The 19,966-nt window shown below is 37.9% G+C and overlaps 1 protein-coding gene across 2 annotated transcripts in view; it reads right to left on the bottom strand.

Annotated features, from left to right (window-relative positions):
• Positions 1–19,966, bottom strand: part of GPR158 (G protein-coupled receptor 158) — a 377,074-nt gene that overhangs the window by 30,526 nt on the left and 326,582 nt on the right. For both annotated transcript variants that reach the window (XM_070432941.1, XM_070432950.1), the window contains one exon: positions 14,427–14,536. In XM_070432941.1, the coding sequence (XP_070289042.1) occupies positions 14,427–14,536 (110 nt within the window). The remainder of the gene's footprint in view (positions 1–14,426; positions 14,537–19,966) is intronic.

Raw genomic sequence — 19,966 nt, 5'->3', positions numbered from 1 at the left:
ACCAAGGCCTGGGCCGGGGAGGAGCCTGCAACAGAGGTCCATGCCCTTGACCAGAATCAAACCAGGACCTTTGATGCACAGGCTGATGCTCTAGCCACTGAGCCAATCTGCCTAGGATCGTGTAGCCACTATGCACACATAATTATTTCTGGTTGTACCTGGATGAATTCTAAATGTTGAATGACTAGGATCTCAAAAAAGGGATTCTGACCATTTTTTTAACCTTCAATATTTTGGCTAGGGCAGAAAAATAATTGTTTCACATTCTACCTTGACTCAATGTGAAATATAATTATAATGAACAAACATTCATATAGTAACAACCATATGCTAGTTATCATGCTAGGCAACATGGGAGGCATAAGTCATGGTTCTTGTCTTCAAAAGCTAACAATTTAACTAGAAATAAGTATGCAAATACCTATCATAATAAACAGCTCTATATGTTGTCTGTAGCTACTAAGTTTAGTAAACTAATAGAATAGATGGTATTTATTTGGGCCTTGATGGATATCAATGGATAAAAATGGAGGAAAGTAGAAGACAAAAAGAGATTCTAGTTGAAGGGAAATCACATAACAAAGTATAAAGCAGAGAATTATAAGTTGTAATTGAGAGAATAGTGGGTTGAACCCTTTGGCAAGAAAAAAAGTTTTTTCCTCAACTCACAGGAACTCCTAGGGATTTTTCAAATTACTGCGAGAACCAATGCTTCAGAGAAGAATCCTTTTTCCTTGGCCAAGATGTGGAAAATCGTTTATTTTTCTGACACTTGAAGATTTTTCACTATCTACATTGAAACTCTAAACCTGAAAGACAGCTAATAGTGGACTTTAAAAATGACTTTAAAAATTTCTTTAAAATACTTTAAAGGATGTCTAAACCAGATGAGTTTGTCTTTTGCAGAGGAAATCTATGTGATCCCAGTTTGGTAACTTTTAATCAAGAAATTCCACTTCTAAATTATCAGAAATTTTTATGTCTCCCAGATGACACTTTGGGTATTTATTGTAAAGTCTGAGAATTCGTGATTGTCATAGAACCCATAATCTTATTTCCAGACAGGAAAAACCAAAGCAAAAGTCCTCATGAGTCTCCTGTTATATTGATTTTACTGGCTTTCAAGTACTAGGACACACAATAACACAACTACACTTTGATCTAAGTATTTCAGGATATTGGTTTTTGTAAAATGGAATAAGATGCATTTTTCTAGCATTGGCTTAAAATAAAATGAGAAAATGTTGCTATATCTTTAAACAGTGAATTCTTGTTCGTTAATATGGGCTCACTCCCTAGAAACCAAGATCTAAAAATGAAATCCTTAGGCATGCATTTATATGAAATACAGCTGTATAAAAATACAATCATTAAACTTCTTATGTAGATTACTTTTCTACTATTTTTTTTTTCATAGATTTTTAGGCTACCATCTGTTCAGAAGTTTGCACTATTTCTAAAGGCTAGCAGTAATATACAAGAAGACTGCAAGAAATTCCCAGAACTTAATATAAAAAGACATATTAAAGTATATATTCAATTCTCATTATTAATAGTAGATAAATTCATGGAAATTATGTTGAAATGATGAAAATAAAAGGGGCAACCCAGGAAGTGGCTGCCACTATATTGTCTATCTCTGTTTTCACTTTTTACACATGTCTGGTTTGAGCTCATAAAACTCCACTGTAAGAGTTTGTACTTAGGTTATCAATTACCTCCTTCAAATACAGTATCTAATTGATATTGATATTCATTATTTTACTTAATCTCATTCCAGCTTTTGGCATGGCTTTAGCCATGTGCTTGATTTTATCACATATTCTTGATCTTCTTCCTACTCCTCTGACAGTTTAAGGTTCTATTGCAGATGCCTTTTCCTCAGTCTTCCCCTTAAATGGCAGTGTTCCTCAATGATCTCCTGAATGTAGCCACCTTCTATTCTTGCTCTACACATTGTACCCAGGAAATCTCATCTAGCCCCATTTCATTTATCTACATGCTGGTGAGTATCTTCAGATTAGATCACTCTCCTGAGTCCAAGATCTGTATACGTACTGAAAATCAACAGGTCCCAAAATAAAATCTTCCCTCTCTCCCTCCTACCTCCTCTAACCCACTTTGCTCTTGTGTTTCTCGTCTCAGTGACTGGTACCATCTAATTGCTCAAAGCAGAAATCTCAGAATGAACATTGATATTTATCCCTCTTCCATGTTCCAGATATTCAAAGAATAATGAAGAATTCAATTTCTACCTCTGAAATATCTCTCAAACCCTTCTATTTTGTTCCATCTTAACGGCCACTGCCACAGATCCTAGCCATCAGCCTGCTCCTGTAGTAGCTTCCTGAGTAATCAGTCTCCTTATTAGTCTCACCCACCTTCAATCCATACTCTCCAGCGATGCCACAACGACCTTCCTAAATTATGTTGCTCCTGTTTACAGTCCTTCAGATGTTGCTTGATCTAGGCCAGTGGTTTCCAAACCAGTAGTATCAACATCACCCAGAAACTTGTTAGAAATGCAAATGTTGGGGTCCCAGCCAAACTCACTGATTCAGAAACTTTGGAGGAGTAGGGCCCAGAAATCTTACTTTAACAAATCTGTTGGGTAAATTCTGAAGAAGGCTAGAGTTTGAGAACTGCTACCCTAAACAGTTTTCCCCAGCAGGCCTAAGATTGGTGCAGGTGCCTTTCCAATGGCCTAACTGCTCTAACAGATACATTTTTGAGTTTTTATTATGCTGACACCAAAATTTAAAGCCTCTAGTAATAGAAAGTTTTGATTTTCAGAATATTTGCATTTGTGACATTGTATTTCTTTTATTTACTAAAAAGGAATGCACCTATACATCTTCAAACCACCCATCTTCTGTCCTATTAATTTAATTGGAATAATTCTAAAGTCCTAAAGTTCCCTATCAGAATCAAATTTCTATTAATTTTATGCCTTCCAAGAAATTCCAGAGAATCAATGCTTGTGATGAAACTCAATTCCGCACAAAAGAACCTTGAGAGTGAACTACACACAAAAAAGCTGGAGGAAGTTTGCTTTCAAAGATCATAAGTCCTCATGTTTATTAAGTGTTTCATCAATTTCTCAAAATTTCATTTTCAGAAGTAAACTAAATCTATTTCTTGGCCACTGTATAGATTGGATGTATATTAAAAAGAATTGGTGTCACCGAGACAGAAATTGATTTTGACATTTATCAGATATGAAGTTCAGTAAGATTATTCAGAGAATATATATATATATATATATATATATATATATATATATTTGGGAGAATATATATATATATATATATATATATATATATATTTGGGGGAGGTCTGATTTAAACGATAATACATATATAAAATCAAATACTTATATAACTTTTAAAAGAATGATATAAATTGTGCACTGACATGGAAAGATGTCAAAGACATAGTAAGTTTATAAAGCAAAATTATTGTTAGTATATTAAGTTGTTGCTATTATAAGAAAGAAAACTCACAACTCAGTTTCTCCAATATAGGTATTTTTGTCAATTTAAGTTACCTGCTGGAGCTCTCGTATTTCACATTGAACTTTCTTTCTTTTCCCCTGATTGTAGGTAAATGGAATAAGGAGGAATGATGAAAAAAGAAAGAAGGAAGGAGGGTTGCAAGACTGTTGCAAGTGCGGGGTGGAGGGGGTCAATGGGAAAAAAACAAAGGGTGTATCTGTAATGCTTTCAACAATATGAATAAATTTTAAAAAAAGACTGTCACAATCAAATATTCTATGGTTAGAGCTAGAAGGAACTTTGGGGATTATCTTTCTGATCCCATTAATGAATAGAAGAGAAATGTGAGTCCCATGAGGGGAGTCATTTGTCCAAAGTCAAGAGTAAGTGAGTAGCAGATCTCCTGCAAAACTCTTATCTTTTTCTCTCCGTTGAGTGCTTTTTTCAGTTACATCTTACCAAAATAGAACTTTCTATTAGCTAGTTCTTGGGGAGTGGTGTCAGCAAAAATATTGGAATAGAAACTTCCAAAAGTTCGTTCATCTTTAAAAGCAATGAATAAACTAGCAAAAACTATTAGAATCAACTTTTTTTGGAACCCTGGAAACTAATTAAAAGCTTATATATTTTATGCTTAACCCAGCAAGATACTTAACCAAGAGAAAAATAGCTGAATCTGAGTTAACAGAGATTTATGGCATTTTAACATACACTGGTCCTATCTCCCACTCCCCAGGTCAGTGGTGGCCTTGAAGATAACATCCCACATTCTCAGTACAGGTACCTAGTACTAGAAAACATAATGGACCTTATTCTCCAAGAATTGTATTTGTTCCTTTTGACCTCTCTGGTGGCTCCCTATAGGACTAGTTCAAAGGGCCTGCCTTTATTTTATCCAACTAGAAACTCTCTGAGGGCTGAGGTTAACTACCTGGGGGTCATTTCTCTAAAAAATTTAAAGGCAAATGGAGTAGTTGAACCACCTGGGGCAAAGTATAATGGTTGGGACAAACAAAAGCCTAAAAAAAAAAAATAGGAGGGAAGGCTGGGGAATGAAATGTACTGGGAAATAAGGGCTTTGAAAAGATCCCATATATCAGTGGTTCTCAACCTTCCTAATGCCACGAGCCTTTAATACAGTTCCTCATGTTGTGGTGACCCCCAATTTCATTGTTACAAATTGAACATAATTAAAGCATGGTGATTAATCACAGAAACAATATGTAATTATATATGTGTTTTCCAATGGTCTTAGGCGACCCCTGTGAAAGGGTCGTTTGACCCCCAAAGGGGTCGCGACCCATAGGTTGAGAACCACTGCCATATATCCTGGATAACTAGAAGGTTGAAAAACACTCAGAAAAGATCTGAGAAGGCCTCAAGCTCTCATCTCTTGCTGACCCGAGGCTCTGCACAAGCAGGAAGTAAAGCCTAAGGCAAAGTTGTAAAGTGCTTGGCTGATTGGTGAAGTCATGCCCTAACACACACACATATATATATACACAATCCATGTGCAAAGAAAGAAAATTTTAAGTTATTTTTGTTCCAGGCTTTAAGAAAATCTATTTTGAATCACTAGCTAAGCACTAAGTAAACAGAACAGAGACTTCAGTGACTATACATAACAAACAATACAGATATTAGAGGATTAGTTCAGAAAAGTCACCAAACAGCAGCAACTATAACAAACAACAACTACTCCTGGGGAAGATGGAGAATCTAATTCCAGATTTACCACATTATAATATGTCTCATTTTTTGTTTGGTTGTTTGTTTTAAATTAGACATGCAAAAAAAAGTGCATGGCTCATACACATGAAAAAAAAAAAGAAATTAATAGGAACTATGCCTGAGGAAGCCCAAGCACTATACTTACTAGACAAAGATTTTATTTTATTTTATTAATTTATTTTTTAATCTTTATTGTTGAGAGTATTACAGATGTCGTCCTCCCCCTCCTCCCCCGCTCCCCCCCTCCAGCTTGTTCCTGCCCCAGGACTTCACCACCCTATTATCTGTGTCCATAGGTAATGCATATATGCATGTAAATTCTTTGGTTAATCTCTTCTGTCTTCCCTCTCCCATTTCCCTTTGAGATTTCTTAGTTTACTACATGTTTCCATGCCTCTGGTTCTATTTTATTCATCAGTTTATTTTGTTCATTAGATTCCTTGTTTGTTTATTTGGACTTTTAGATTCAATTGTTGATATATATTTATTGCCATTTTATTGTTCACATTTTTTATCTTGTTTTTTCTTCTTCTTCCTCTTCTTAAAGAACACCCTTCAACATTTCATGTAATACTGGTTTGGTGTTGATGAACTTTGCTTTTTCTTATCTGTGAAGCTCTTTATCTAACCTTCAATTCTAAATGATAGCTTTGCTGGGTAGAGTAACCTCGAGACAAATATTTTAAATCAACTGTCTTAAAGATGCTCAAAGAGCTAAATAAAAAAAGCCATGCATAAGAAACTAAAGTATACCAAGAGAATGATGGTATTCTATTTATTTTCAAATATCTCCAAATAGAGGACATTTGAAAATAAATAGAATTTATTAAAAACAAACACCAAAACACCCTAGAAATCCTGTAATTGAAAAATACAATGGCTGAAATGAAAAATTCATTAAAGGGATTAAATAAGAGATTTGACTTGGCAGAAGAAAAAAAATAGTGAACTTGAAGATAGGTCAATTTAGATTATCCAATATGAGAAGCAAAAAAGAAAATAAAATGAACAAAGCCTAAAGGGCCTATGATAAACTACTAAGAATATTGAGATACACATGATGGGAGTTCAAGAAAGATAGGAGGAAAAAACACACAAAAACACAGGAAATAATGGAACATCCAGAATTTGAAGACATACATGAATCTACACATCCAAGTAGCTCAAGTAACTCAAAGTAAGATAAACTGGAAGAGATCCACAGTAAGACACATAATCATACCATTGAGAGCTAAAGACAAAGAAAAAATCTAAAAAGCAGCCAAAGAAGAGCCACCTAGCATGTACAAGACATTGTCAGTAATAGTGAGAACTAAATATTAAGTGGAAAATTCCAGAAATAAACAACTCACAAGTTGTTTTTTTTAAAAAAAGAACTAATCTATCATAAGAAACCATGGAAGCCAGAGGGCTCCTCCAAGCCCTCTCCTCAGCTGGTCCCAACCTTTATTCTTTCCAGTTTTTGCCCAGTTTTAACAAGAACATTGATAAATAAGTCAGTTTAGCAAGAATCTCCCGCCCTTGATATCTGAAATCACCCTGCCTGACAAGTTGGTTTAGCCAGAAATTTTCTTTTCCACCTGATGGTTCCTCTTACTTTTCCATCAACTGAACTGTCCCTTGCTCCTTGACTATAAATCCCCACTTTTCCTTGTATTCAGAGTAGAGCCAAATCTCTTTCCCCTATTCAAAAACTCCCATTATAGTTGTTCCCCTGAATTCTTTAAGAATTCTATGAGAAGTGTCAGAATGAATTTTTCTTTAACACTGTCCAAATAGTACACTTGCTGGCAGGGAAAGAGATTTTCCTCAGAAGATAAAGAATGAGATCCTTTTCTCTGGGATAGTGTGATTCTTAAGAAATGTCACTATAAGAAATTCTCCACTTGAAGGTAGGCAGCCAGTAAAGATGAGAAATCGCAGTGAGCTCAGTAGAGGATATGCCTGAAGTGCATATCATTACCAGCACCCATAGGGCAAGTCTTCCCGTTTCCTAGTCAAAAGCAATGTACACAGCTACATGTCCAAAGACCACTTTCTTGATCTATTATTTTGACTGAGGTGGGTAACTGGCTAAAAAAGTGTTAAAACTGTTTCATGTTAAAAACCTCTGGGTCATGATTTGAAGCCTTAATCTGTGTGCCTGGATGAATGCAAGAAGTCTTTTAGAAGACACTGGCTTAGACACCTAAAAACAAAGTTTGTTATTTGTTTGGCTTTCTAAATAAATGAGGGCTAACTAACACCTTGGTCAATGGTCTGTCAAGGCAGATGACCTGTACTGAATAGACAAAGTCTAATAACTGTTTTTCAGGCATTTGTCCCAAGCTCCATCTCAAATTCCCTGCCACTCAGTGGTTATCACAAGTTAAGGTAAATGAGACAATCTTCATTTTACTAAGAACTTTTAGCTTTTCTATGTAGCAGCATACTTATTTTTCTTTATTTTGCCCTTTTAAATATTTAGGATATCTTGCTGTATTTTATGTATCCTTAAAGAATATACTTAATAAATAAATATCTCCCAGTTACTTTTCAAAATTTATTAGGAACTGAATATATGTATTTGTTTATATATTATTTATTAGGGATGAATATATATATATATATATTACACACACACACACACACACACACACACACATTCCCACAAAGTGTAAACTATTTGGTGCTAATGAACACAATAGAGAAAGCTGCCATGTATTGTGCTGTATCCAGAGCAATATGTACTGAATAATGCATAAAATGAAAATCCCTAGTCCAGAGCCAGAAGAAGGCTTTTTCACAGCTTGCTTAAATATTCATTTTAAATATAGTGCAAAAAGTATTTTTTCCCCTTGTATTAGCCTTAGAAAACAAAAAAGGCAATCTATTTTTAAAAACTGTATTAAAAGAAATAGAAAAATGTTCTTTTAGGATTGTTTCTTAATCTCTCTCTCTACCCCCTTTCATTTAAAACATTTTCTCATTTTGCCTCCTGAAAATATACATGGCTTTTCTGAGCCTATTGCCTTTCCAAGTTTCTTAAAACCAACTGATAACCAATTAACCAACCAACCCACCTGCCCAGCATACAACCAACCAACCAACCAACCCAGCTTGGCAAGTATTTTGTGAATCCATCCATCCCTGCAGGTGCTAGGTGTTTGTTTAGATCTGTCCTACATCATTAATGATCTAAGTCAAACATATCTATGGCTACTGAATGAAATTCCCTTTTATAAATGAACCTTCTTCATTTTTGCCCATTTCAGTCTATTTTTCCTTATGATCCATATTGAGCTACTGGAACCTTCCTTCTTTCCTTTTCCAAAGAGGAATAAACAGTATAAGATTAAAATAAATCGTTTTACATGAATGGCCTGTCAGTGAGGTGGGGCAGTGGGACTGGTTTGCCCTGGGTACAGGTAACAAAGTGGCCCATTTGTCTGTAAAATAATTTAGGCAATAATAAAGACAATTAAAAGTTGGTCTACTTTTTATTACCACCAGGGGATGGTGATCTAAATGTCAGTGAAAAAATATTCCTCCCTGAAGGGGAGGGCCACTCTCACTCCTCCCCCTACTTATCACACTCCCATATTGCACTGTTAATTAACAAAGGGCTCTTTTGCAATTCTCCTTTGGATGAGCATGATAGTCTTTGGCTGTATGACTCTCAAAAGTGGGAGATTTGGTAAAAGTGAATGAAACCTTAAAGTTCCCATGTCTAATAGTATTATTTGTGGGACAGAGTGAGGGCCTGTTCTTTTTTCATATTTGCTTCAAGTTTTCAGAGCTACTGGGATTCTGTAAACACTACAATCAGTCAGTGAGAGACCAGGACATGAAGAAAGAAATGATCAATAATTTTACTAAGCCTTCAGTGAACTAAAACAAAAACCAAGTCTTTCTTAGCTATCCTATTCTCAAGGGACTTTAACTGTCATTTTATATATCACTACTGATAATTCCCTTAAAATTCTCTGCCTAGAGAGGTAGGATTTACTTTTTTAAAAATCTTGAAATAAGAAATGAAGTTCCTGTGAAAATTAGTCTATGGAATTCACAACATATTATCTTTGTTCAGGCTACCGATCCCCCAATCTACCTTGGGTCAAGTCCTCTAAAGCCTGGTTCTTTAGCTTTCCCTTTAATTCTGTGACTTTCTCATATCTTTCCAATGAATTTGCTTTTTGCTTAATTTAGACATAGTCACTACCTGTGGTTTGCAATAAAACCCCCAATTTGATATATTTACATATATCCCCATCATGCTTAATCTTTATAATAACCTCAGAGGTGAGGTGAAAAAAAAATGATTCTTAGATGTTCAAGTTATTTATTCTTGGTTGAATAGATAGTTAATGGCAGAATTAGAATACAAATTCAGACTTGTTAGGATTTGTGTCTTCCTTTCATCCTATATAATTAAGAGGTAATATGCAAATTAACCCTCATGCCCTCACAAGATGGCTGCCTATGACCAGGCCGGTGTGTGTGTGTGGGGGGGGGGGGTTAGTGAGGGATGACCAAATGACTGAACAAGCAGGCTGTGTGGGGAAACCAGGCCAGCAGGGGGGTTAGTGAGGGATGACCAAATGACTGAACAATCTGGCTGCATGGGGTGACCGGGCTGGCAGAGGCGGGGCAGTTTGGGGTGACCAGGCTGGCAGGGGGGCAGTTGGGGGCATTTAGGCTGGCAGGGGGGCAGTGAGGGGCAACTAGGCTGGCGGGGGGCCAGTTGGGGGCAACCAGGCCGGCAGGGGGGGCAGTTAGGGATGACCATGCTGGCAAAAGGCAGCAGTTGGAGGTGACCAGGCCAGCAGGGGGGCAGTAAAGGGTGACCAGGCCAGCAGGGGGGGGAGTTATTGGTGATCAGGCTGGCACACAGAGTCAGTGAGGGGTGATCAGGCTGGCGGGGGGGCAGTTAGGGGTGACCAGGCAGGCAGGTGAGCCATTAGGAGCCAGTGGTCCAGGATTGTGAGAAGGATGTCCGACTACCGATTTAGGCCCGATCCCTATGATCAGGCTTAATCCGGCAGTCGGATAGCCTCCAAAGGGTCCTAGATTGGAGTTGGTGCAGGCTGGCTGAGGGGACCTCCCCCCATACACGAATTTTGTGCACTGGGCCTCTAGTATTACTACAAAATCTTAGAAGTTCATTCTTCAGGGACATAGGTTGTTTGACTCTCAGAGAGACCCCAACCAGGAACATTCCTTGTAGTCCCATTCATTATGACCATCCACCCATTTATTCACTTAACAAGTCCTTGAATACAATATACCCTTGAACAACATGGGTTTATGGAGCATGGGTCCACTTATAGCTGTTTTTATTTTTCATCAAATACTGTAAATGTATTTTCTCTTATTATCCTATCTAATAAAAGACAAAAGGGTAATTAACTGTACCTCCGCTACGCTTCCCATTGGCTAATCAGCAAGATATGCAAATTAACTGCCAACAAAGATGGCAGCTGGCAGCCAAACAGCTGAAGCGAGCAAGAGGTTTGCTTGCTCCAGTGATGGAGGAAGCCAAGGTTCCCCACCTGCCATGGCCTGGCTCTGAGCTCCAAAAGCAGCAAAGTTTCAATTATAGAAGCTAAACAAACCCCGGATACCTGCTTTCAGCTAGCTGCAGCCTCAGAGCTGGGAGCACCAGTGATGGCAACAGAGTTTCAATTATAGAAGGTAAATAAATCCCAGAATAAAAAAAAAAGAAAAAAAGGAGAGGCTGGGAACTTCAGTCGCCGGCCAGCCTGAAAACGGCCCTCATACCATCACCCAGACTGGCCAGGCACCCCAGTGGAGACACCCACCCTAAAGAGGGTGTGGCCAGCCTGAAAACAGCCATCAGCCCCTCACCCAGGCTGGCCAGGCACCCAAGCGGGACCCCTACCCTGATCCGGGACACCCTTCAGGGCAAACCAGCTGGCCCCCACCCATGCACCAGGCCTCTATCCTATATGGTAAAAGGGTAATAAGCAAACTGACCCTAACAGCAGAAAGACTGGGAATGACTGGTCACTATGACATACACTGACCACCAGGAGGCAGACGCTAAATGCAGGAGCTGCCCTCTGGTGGTCAGTGAGCTCCCACATGGGGGAGCTCTGCTCAGCCACAAGCCAGGCTGATGGCTGCCAGTACAGCAGTGGTGGTGGGAGCCTCTCCCGCCTCCTCATCAGCGCTAAGGATGTCCGACTGCAGCTTAGGCCTGCTCCCTGGTGGCAAGTGGACATCCCCCGAGGGCTGCCGAGCTGCCAGAGGGATGTCTGATTGCCAGCTTAGGCCCAATCCCCCGGGGAGCAGGCCTAAGCCAGCAGGTGGTCATCCCCCGAGGGGTCCCAGACTGTGAGAGGGCACAGGCCGGGCTGAGGGACTCTCCCCCGCCCCCCCCCCCCCCCAGTGCACAAATTTTTGTGCACCAGGCCTCTAGTTTTCCTAATAACATTTTCCTTTCTCTAGCTTGTTTTACTGTAAGGATACAGTACATAATGCATATAACATACAAAATATGTATTGATTGACTTTATGTTATTGGCAAGGCTTCCAGTTAACAGTAGGCTATCAGTAGTTAAGTTTTTGTGGAGTCAAGAGTTATACTTGAATTTTCAACTTCATGAGGTCAGTGCCCCTAACCTTAGCAATGTTCAAGGGGTCAACTGTATATAAGAGGTGCAAGGTGCATCATTAAGAACAGGGGATACAAAGCTGGCTCAGCCAGTCACTTCTATCAGGTTGTTCACATTCCTCTGAAAAGCTGACTGTTCAGTTAATAGACTTAATATAAGAATCAGATAAATTTAAGCAATGTAGAAAAGAACAGAGTATAATATAAAGCCATATGGTTCTGACAGGATAAGAATAACTCAGCTCATTAAATTAGAAAGAGTTTCTACTAGATTTAAGCCAACAATTAGGTAATTATTCACTGCAATGACTTCTAGACACACACAGAGAGAAAAGAGATTATTTACTGTCTTTAAAATAAACAAAAAAAGTGATGAAATAATCTAGTTTCCTAAATTCTAATCCTCAGTTTACCTCCCTCAAGATTTCTCTCTATATCTGCACACCAGCAAATATATACTTTAAATCAACTTTTATTAATTGCTTTAAAATATTTTAAAGAAAACTCTATATTGCTACTTTCAATAAAAAACTGAAAGCCTACAAATAGAAAATAACTATGCAAATAAATACAGTGAAACAAAATTAATAAATTTCATCTAGATAGCATTGCATTGGGAAGCTCTGAGTCTGACTTGATCTGCTCCTGGTTGCAAAGGAAGATTAGCAACTGCTTGGCAGGTGTTAAAGACCTACTAGCTCCACACTAATTTTTCTCCTGTTAAAGACCTACTAGCTCCACACTAATTTTTCCAGAAGATGGAAAGAGAACCTGAACAGAAGTAGTTTTCTCATTACACGATTCACTGCTCTTGAATACTGTATTTGCATCCCACCAAATATCATCTTGCAAACCATAGTGTTCCAGTTACTTGAGGACATATAGTGAGGTAAGGGAATATGGATGTATTACATGTGTAGAGAAGTGATGGAAGCAGCTTCTAAGTCTGCAGCTGACATTTTATACATTCACTCATCAAATGATATGTATTAAGTACCTCCTATGTGTCAGTCACTGTGCTAAAATCTGGGGATCCAATGGTAAGACCCACATTTCAAAAAGAAAATAAATTAGGTAAACATGAAGAACATAATTAAATAAGCAAACCCAGTAAATGCTAAGTGCTAGACTCATAGGGACAGAGGTCATTTTCATGTCTCAACAGGCCACCCATTCATTCAGAATTTCTGGAAGTCTTATTGTCTATTTTAAGCGGTCAATTTCTCTCTTTTGTGAATGAGCACCAGTTGAAAAATAGCTTTTATGTGAGAAATGGAAATCAGTAGGCACTTGAAGGATAGAAGGACAAAGGAGCTAAGTGTGCTGTGAAGTGGAAAGAATAAAGTGGGCATCAGAAAGAACATTAGAGATTGCTCTAATCTTTTCCTTTTCTAGGAAATAGGGGCCTATGATTTTTTTAACTTTTTTATTGAATTTATTGGGGTGACTTTGGTCAATACAATTATATAGATTTCAGGGGTATGATTTCTTAAATCCAATCCCACATTCTTTGTACTATTTGATATGTTGAGAGTTAAGGATATTTACAGTTTTTCCAAAAAGATAACCTGAAGCATTCCCAGTAAATAAGTACAGCCCTCTTCAAAAGGAAATAAAATGGAGAGTATGTAGTAGATAGTACACAATCGCATTTAAAGAAAGTTGGAAGGGGATGATTTAAAGACAAATATAACACATATTATGGCAACTAAGATAAATTGTGGGATGAGCCACATTAAAATACTTTTATTGAGAAAAACTTATGGTCATATTGTGGCTTATTGTGGTAGTCGAATCAGCTTTACAGCCGATCAGAATAAAGGGTTTCCTCTATGGAACTACAATTTTATCCTCCAGGAGAAACATTTTCTGTCCTAAGATTTTTGGCGCCACGACATTGAGAAAACATGGAAAGAGGGGTAGGGGAGGCCCTGGAATCATTTCCAGTCAGCCCTAGTTTTTGTGGATAGTAATTTATTTTATTGCTTCTTTATTCCTCATATTTGTCATATACACTTTAAAACGTAGGTGGCTTTGAAATGAAGTATAAGGTAATTTACAGTACTGTATTCTCCAATTTACTAGAACATATTGGTCAAGGAGGAAATCCAGAAACACTATTTTCTTCTTCAATTTGACCCACAGAACATCGGCAGGCTTACCCCGGGACAGGGAACTTGAGAATGGAGGACAGTAGTTTTAGTCAAATAAGCATATGACTGAATTGTATTACATAAGGTTCTTTGGTAGCTCTGCACCTGCATTATTATTTTAACTGTATTTACTCCTGTTCTTAGCTAGTCCATACCGTTTTGCATTCATTCTAAACTTATTTTTATACAGAATTAACCTTTCCAATGCCAATGGCACATTTGATTAAAGCATGCTATTCAAATTCAACTATATTAAATATTTTCCTAGGGAATCCTAAACGTATTGCCTCAAAAATAAAAAAAATGTAGATCATCTTATTATTAAATCCTTGAAATTGAACCATTTAATTGGCTGACACGGCTTGCAATTACATGCTAAGCCAAACACTCTGATCCTCCCATGATGATGAAAACTAAAAAAAACATACTAACCTGTGAAGCTTGAGAGTGACAGTTCCGTAAACAGTAGCAAAACCGAGAAGACGGACCCATCTTAGGAGAATGCAACGAAATGTGCTCGGCTCAAAGTATAAAATAACAACCTGCGGGATGAGAAGAGAAAGAAGGAAACCTTAGGATCAACTGATGACCCAGAGACTAAAATCAATATTTCATAATCTGGTGTTTAATACACATAAATGGTAACATAAGTACACACTCATTTAATTAAAACTTTAAAATATTATTTGGATCATTCATTGGACAAGTTAGAGAGCTATGGAATCTTCCTATTGCTTTCAAATCAATTCTAAATGGTTTAATTCTAACTTTTAGCAGTTTCTATTAATTGTTTCTAAGTCTTTGGTATGTCGAAACTTAATTCCTTTAACTCTCCAAGATGGGACAACCAGGCTAGTTTCCATTGACTTCCATCTGAAACATTTCATATTTCTGCCTCCACACTTCTGGCAACACCCATCCCCGGTGTGAAATAGCCCTGAGAGGATTAGCCTGTAGGGCACATGCCCAATCAGTCCACCGCTCCATAGTTATTACTTCACTTAGTACTTGGTTCAACCACTTTGCTAACTTCTTGCTTCTTACTCCAGAGTTCTCATTCAACAAACATTAATGAAGCATTTACTATGAGCCAGGAGTTATATACTAGATGCCGTGGATACAAAGGCAATGCGAAAGGGAAGAGAGACATATAAACAAGAAACTGCATTAAAGTAGCTGAGAGAAACACCTCTGCAAGTTCAGTGGGACACAAAGGAACAAATGGCCAATTCCGGGGCATGGCCAAAAGGCATATTCAAGGTGGGGCAAAAGTAAGTTTATAGTTGTTTGTATGGGAAATAATACAATTAATAAATTATTCAATAACTAAAAAATAATATACAAGAATTAACTCTGCTTCATGAATCACAACTGTAACCTACTTTTGCCCCACCCTGTATAAGCAAGGCACTTCATGTTTTACCTTTCAGATGCTGCCCCCCTGGTTTTGAGCCAGCCTGCATAGAATATGAATTGATTTGGCCTGTGGAAGGAGTCTTATGCAGTGCCAAAGGACTAATGCTGTTGAAAATGTAGGCTTATACTTTTCTGCTTGACGCAGCTGGCTTGAACTGATTCTGTTGAAAGCAAGGACATCATAACAGAAAAATATACCAATTCCTAAAACCCAGAGGGTCATTTTGGCTTTGCATTCCAAAGATCTGAATATTGGAAAACATAAAGCATAACTTGGGACATGGGTTGAGTGCTGACATTTTCTTGCTGATGTCTTGCAAATGAAGTCCAGTCTCCAGCAGTACCAAGAAGGATATTCCCTAAAATTCCATGCTGGTATTTCTTAAATGTTTCTACTATATGAAGATATGAAACTAAGTATTGTCAATATTAGGGTTAAATTCTCAAGGAGTAGAAAAAATACTGAGCAAAAGTGTCAGAAATAAATGAAAGAAAGGTAAACATAAGTGTGAACAGAAGATAATGTTCCTTTGTGTATATATGGTATTTGTTCTTATTTTTCTAATTCACTAGTTATCTGCTGAACACACAGGTGAAGATTTAATTTTAGAATTTAATCTACCAGAAAATTGATATAAAAACTTTTCTTTTATTAACTATTTTCAGAAAACAAGTTTAAGTTCTGTAACTTTGTATTGCTTTATTTTAGCTCATGTATTTTTGACAGTTCCTTTCACAATAGATGACTATTAATTATGAGTTCTGCAAAATAAGTTGTATTGTTTACTAAGGAATTTGAGCTAAAGAAAGAAGAGAAAGCTTAGGGGAAAAACAAATAGGGAAAACTTTTTTTTTTTTTTTTTTTTTTTTTTTTTTTTTTAAATATATTTTATTGATTTTTTACAGAGAGGAAGGGAAAGAGATAGATAGTTAGAAACATCGATGGGAGAGAAACATCGATCAGCTGCCTCCTGCACACCCCCCCTGGGGATGTGCCCGCAACCCAGGTACATGCCCTTGACCGGAATCGAACCTGGGACCTTTCAGTCCGCAGGCCGACGCTCTATCCACTGAGCCAAACCGGTTTCGGCTAAATAGGGAAAACTTAAAAGAATTTTAAAGGATTGAGGGAGCATATGCATGCCTTCTTATGGCAGAGAGACATGACAGATTAGGAACTAGAGAGATAGGGACCTAGTGTTGAGAACTAGAAATGGCTTTAGAGATTATTCTAGCACAGTGGATTCTGGGGATTGCAAAATCCTATAACTTATTGTGAAGTTTTCTACTGCACACCTAACAGTGAATGAGAGGTGAACAACTATAACATAGAAGTTGGCATAACTTTATTTTGAAAGAAAGAATTGCTCTTGAATCGTATGGGGACTACTGATATAGCTTCAAACTTTTATTTCACACATGAAGAATTTGAGAAATTTTTACTGCAAATGAAAGACTGAGTTGATCAGATATGAAATAAAAATTTTTTAGCATCCATAGATAAGATGCAAATTTAAAAATTAATAAAAAATAAAATCCAGTGAACTTAATAAAATGTATTATTAGAAACAGTTCAGCAAATAGTAAAAACTCTAATTTTGCAATGTGATGGTTAACACAGGTTCTGAACCCAATCACCTGAGTTCCAATCCTGGCTTTCTTCTTTATTAGCTGCATGGCTTTGAGAAATTATGTAACTTTGTCTTGCTACGCCTGTTTTCCCACTTAGAAAATGAACACAACAATGCATCTATATGAGACTGTTTTGAAGTTTAAATGCAATAAATACTGTGTCTGTTATAGTGAATGTTCAATAAGTATTGGCTAATATTATCTGGAGAGTTGATCTATGTAAGCTGTGTTTTAAACGTTCCATTTTCTTTGGACTATCATTCCATATCATCTCAATAAATTATTATCTGATCATTCCAGCCAATCTTTTTGAATTCCTATAATCACTTTTTGAGTATATACTTTTTCTATATTACCTTATATTACAGTTATCTATATGAGTGTCTCCTTGAATCAAATGTAAAATCAGAGAAGGCACACTTCTCCATATATTCGGTGTGCTTTACACACAGAAAATTTATATAATTAAATTTTTGCTCAATGATTTATTTTAGCTAATTTAATAAAGAAAATGTTATCTTCAAAATAAACTACTGGAAATGTCCAATTAGGGTTCACTAATCATTGTGATTCTAATTCATACATTCACTATTAATTTACCCTGTGTGAGGCAGTAAGGGATTTAGAAGTTAAAAAAAAAACACATCAGATGTGGATTTGGCCCTCATTATAATTTAGAAGAGTAGATATTACATGTAAATGATAAAAATAATGGCATGATCATACCAATATTTATACAGTATTACTGCCAGACACTAAAGCATTTTTGGGCACAATTTATTCACTTAATCCTCACACTACCTTATAAGGTAGGGAGTTTTATTTTACAGAAAAGGAATGAGGCACAGAGAATTGAAGTGATGTGCTCAGGGTCACACAGGTAGGAAGTGTTGAAGCTAGGATTTGAATCTAGGCATTTTGGTTCTAGAGTTCATGCTCATTAAGGGCTATACCTTTGCCTCTCTCTAAATTGTTCTACTCAGTGGGGGAGATGACAAAGGCTATCATATTGTGAATCTAGTCATATTGAGAATTCAGAGAAAAGGAAAATTACCCTCAGTGGAAAGATGCAAAATTATCCTGGAGGGTGGATATTTGGGCAAGAACATGGAGAAAAAACAGGCTTAAGCAGATAAGAGAAAAGGGGAAGGGAGTCCAAGACAAAGGCCTGGTTGTGGGAAAGCTTTAGAATGTGGAGGGTATGGTTCCAGCAGGAAGACATAAAAGGGAGGACTGAAAATCAAGCTTTGAAACAGAGACGGGGGTCAGTGCATTGTCAGCTTTGAATAGCATGCTGAGGAATTCAGATTTTATTTTATAAGCTGACATGCCATTAAACTTCTCTGAGTTGATATCAGAAGTGTGTTCCAGGTTGTTAGCTGGCAGCAGCATATAGAAGGAATGGTTGGCTACAAAAGGGGAAAATACTGAAGGTGAAAAGATGAGTTTTGGAAAATAAAACCACCCCAAAATCACACTGTAGGGAAAATGTAAAGAAGAACTTAACTCATGTGGTGAGAATGGGAATTCAGTTATTCATGGGAACAGAGGAACGAAGATGCTGAATCAAGAAAATTGTGAAACTGATTATTTGTTGAGGCAAAAAAAGAATAAAGTGTCAAAGACAATGTGAAGATTTTAGGCCTGGGTGACTGGGAAGATGATTGTGTTTGGAAATATATATATATATATATATATAGTGGCTAAGTCTGGGGAAAAAATATATATATATATATATATAGTGGCTAAGTCTGGGGAAAATTCTGATATCTCTGCTTAGAAACCTCTCCACCCCTAGCTCATCCTTCATGTCTCTCAGCTCAGGATTGGCATCCATGACTCTTCCCATCAATCCCTACACTAAGAAAGGTTTTAATCTTATTTGCATGTTATTTATTTGTATGAAATTTTGAGCTTTCCTTCATCACATTCGTCACTCTATTTTGAATAATTACTTCTGTAATTCATTTGTTGAAAGTGTCTTACTAGCTAGTTTGTAAGTTGTATGAGAACAAGGATTGTAACTATCTTATTCATGATTGCTTGTCCACACCCTAGTATTGTACCTGGAAATAGTAGGTAACCAATAAATGTATGTAGAATAAATGAGGTAAAAAAAAAAAAAAGAGTATGAGAAGGAGAGAGGAAGTGAGAAAGGATAGAGTGAGTCCATTTTTGGATATACTGAGTGAAAGTTGTCTATACAACATCTAATCCAAATCTATCTTTGTAGTAGTTAATACACTCTGTAGGGAGAAAAATAAAAGACTAAGAAGTTTCGTGTCTTTCAAATCCCAATATCTAATTTTTTCTTATTAAATACTAGAGGCCTTGTGTACAAAAATTTGTGCATTCGGGAGGGTGGGGAGGGGGGTCCCCCAGCCCGGCCTGTGCCCTCTCGCAGTCTGGGACCCATCGGGAGATAACGACCTGCTGGCTTAGGCCTGCTCCCGGGTGGCAGAGGGCAGGCCCAATCCCTAAGTGCAGCCCCTGGTCAGGCTCAGAGCAGGGCCGATTGGGGAGTTGGGACACCACCCCGTCATGCACCGAGCAGGGTGGATCGGGAGGTTGCGATGCCACCTTCAGTCACGCTCAGGGTAGGGCCAATTGGAGGGTTGGGGCACTGCCCCCTGTCACTCACAGAGCAGGGCGAATCAGGGGGTTGGGGCACTGCACCCTGTCACACTCAGGGCAGGGCCAATGGGGAGGTTATGGCTCTACCCTGTCACACACAGAGCAAGGCCCGTGGAGGGGGGTTGGGGCGCCACCCTCTATCACCCACAGAGCAGGGCCGATCAGGGGGTTGGGGTGCTGCCACTGTCACACTCGGGGCAGGGCCGATGGAGAGGTTATGGCTCTACCCTGTCACACACAGAGCAGGGCCGATCAGGGGGTTGGGGAGCTCCCCCCTGTCAAACACAGAG

Source organism: Myotis yumanensis, unplaced genomic scaffold, assembly GCF_028538775.1.
Source record: "Myotis yumanensis isolate MYYU_CA2020_CCGP unplaced genomic scaffold, mMyoYum1.0.hap1 SCAF_1, whole genome shotgun sequence".
Taxonomy (NCBI): domain Eukaryota; kingdom Metazoa; phylum Chordata; class Mammalia; order Chiroptera; family Vespertilionidae; genus Myotis; species Myotis yumanensis.
The sequence above is the reverse complement of the archived record's forward strand: the minus strand, read 5'-3'. Positions and strand labels throughout refer to the sequence as shown.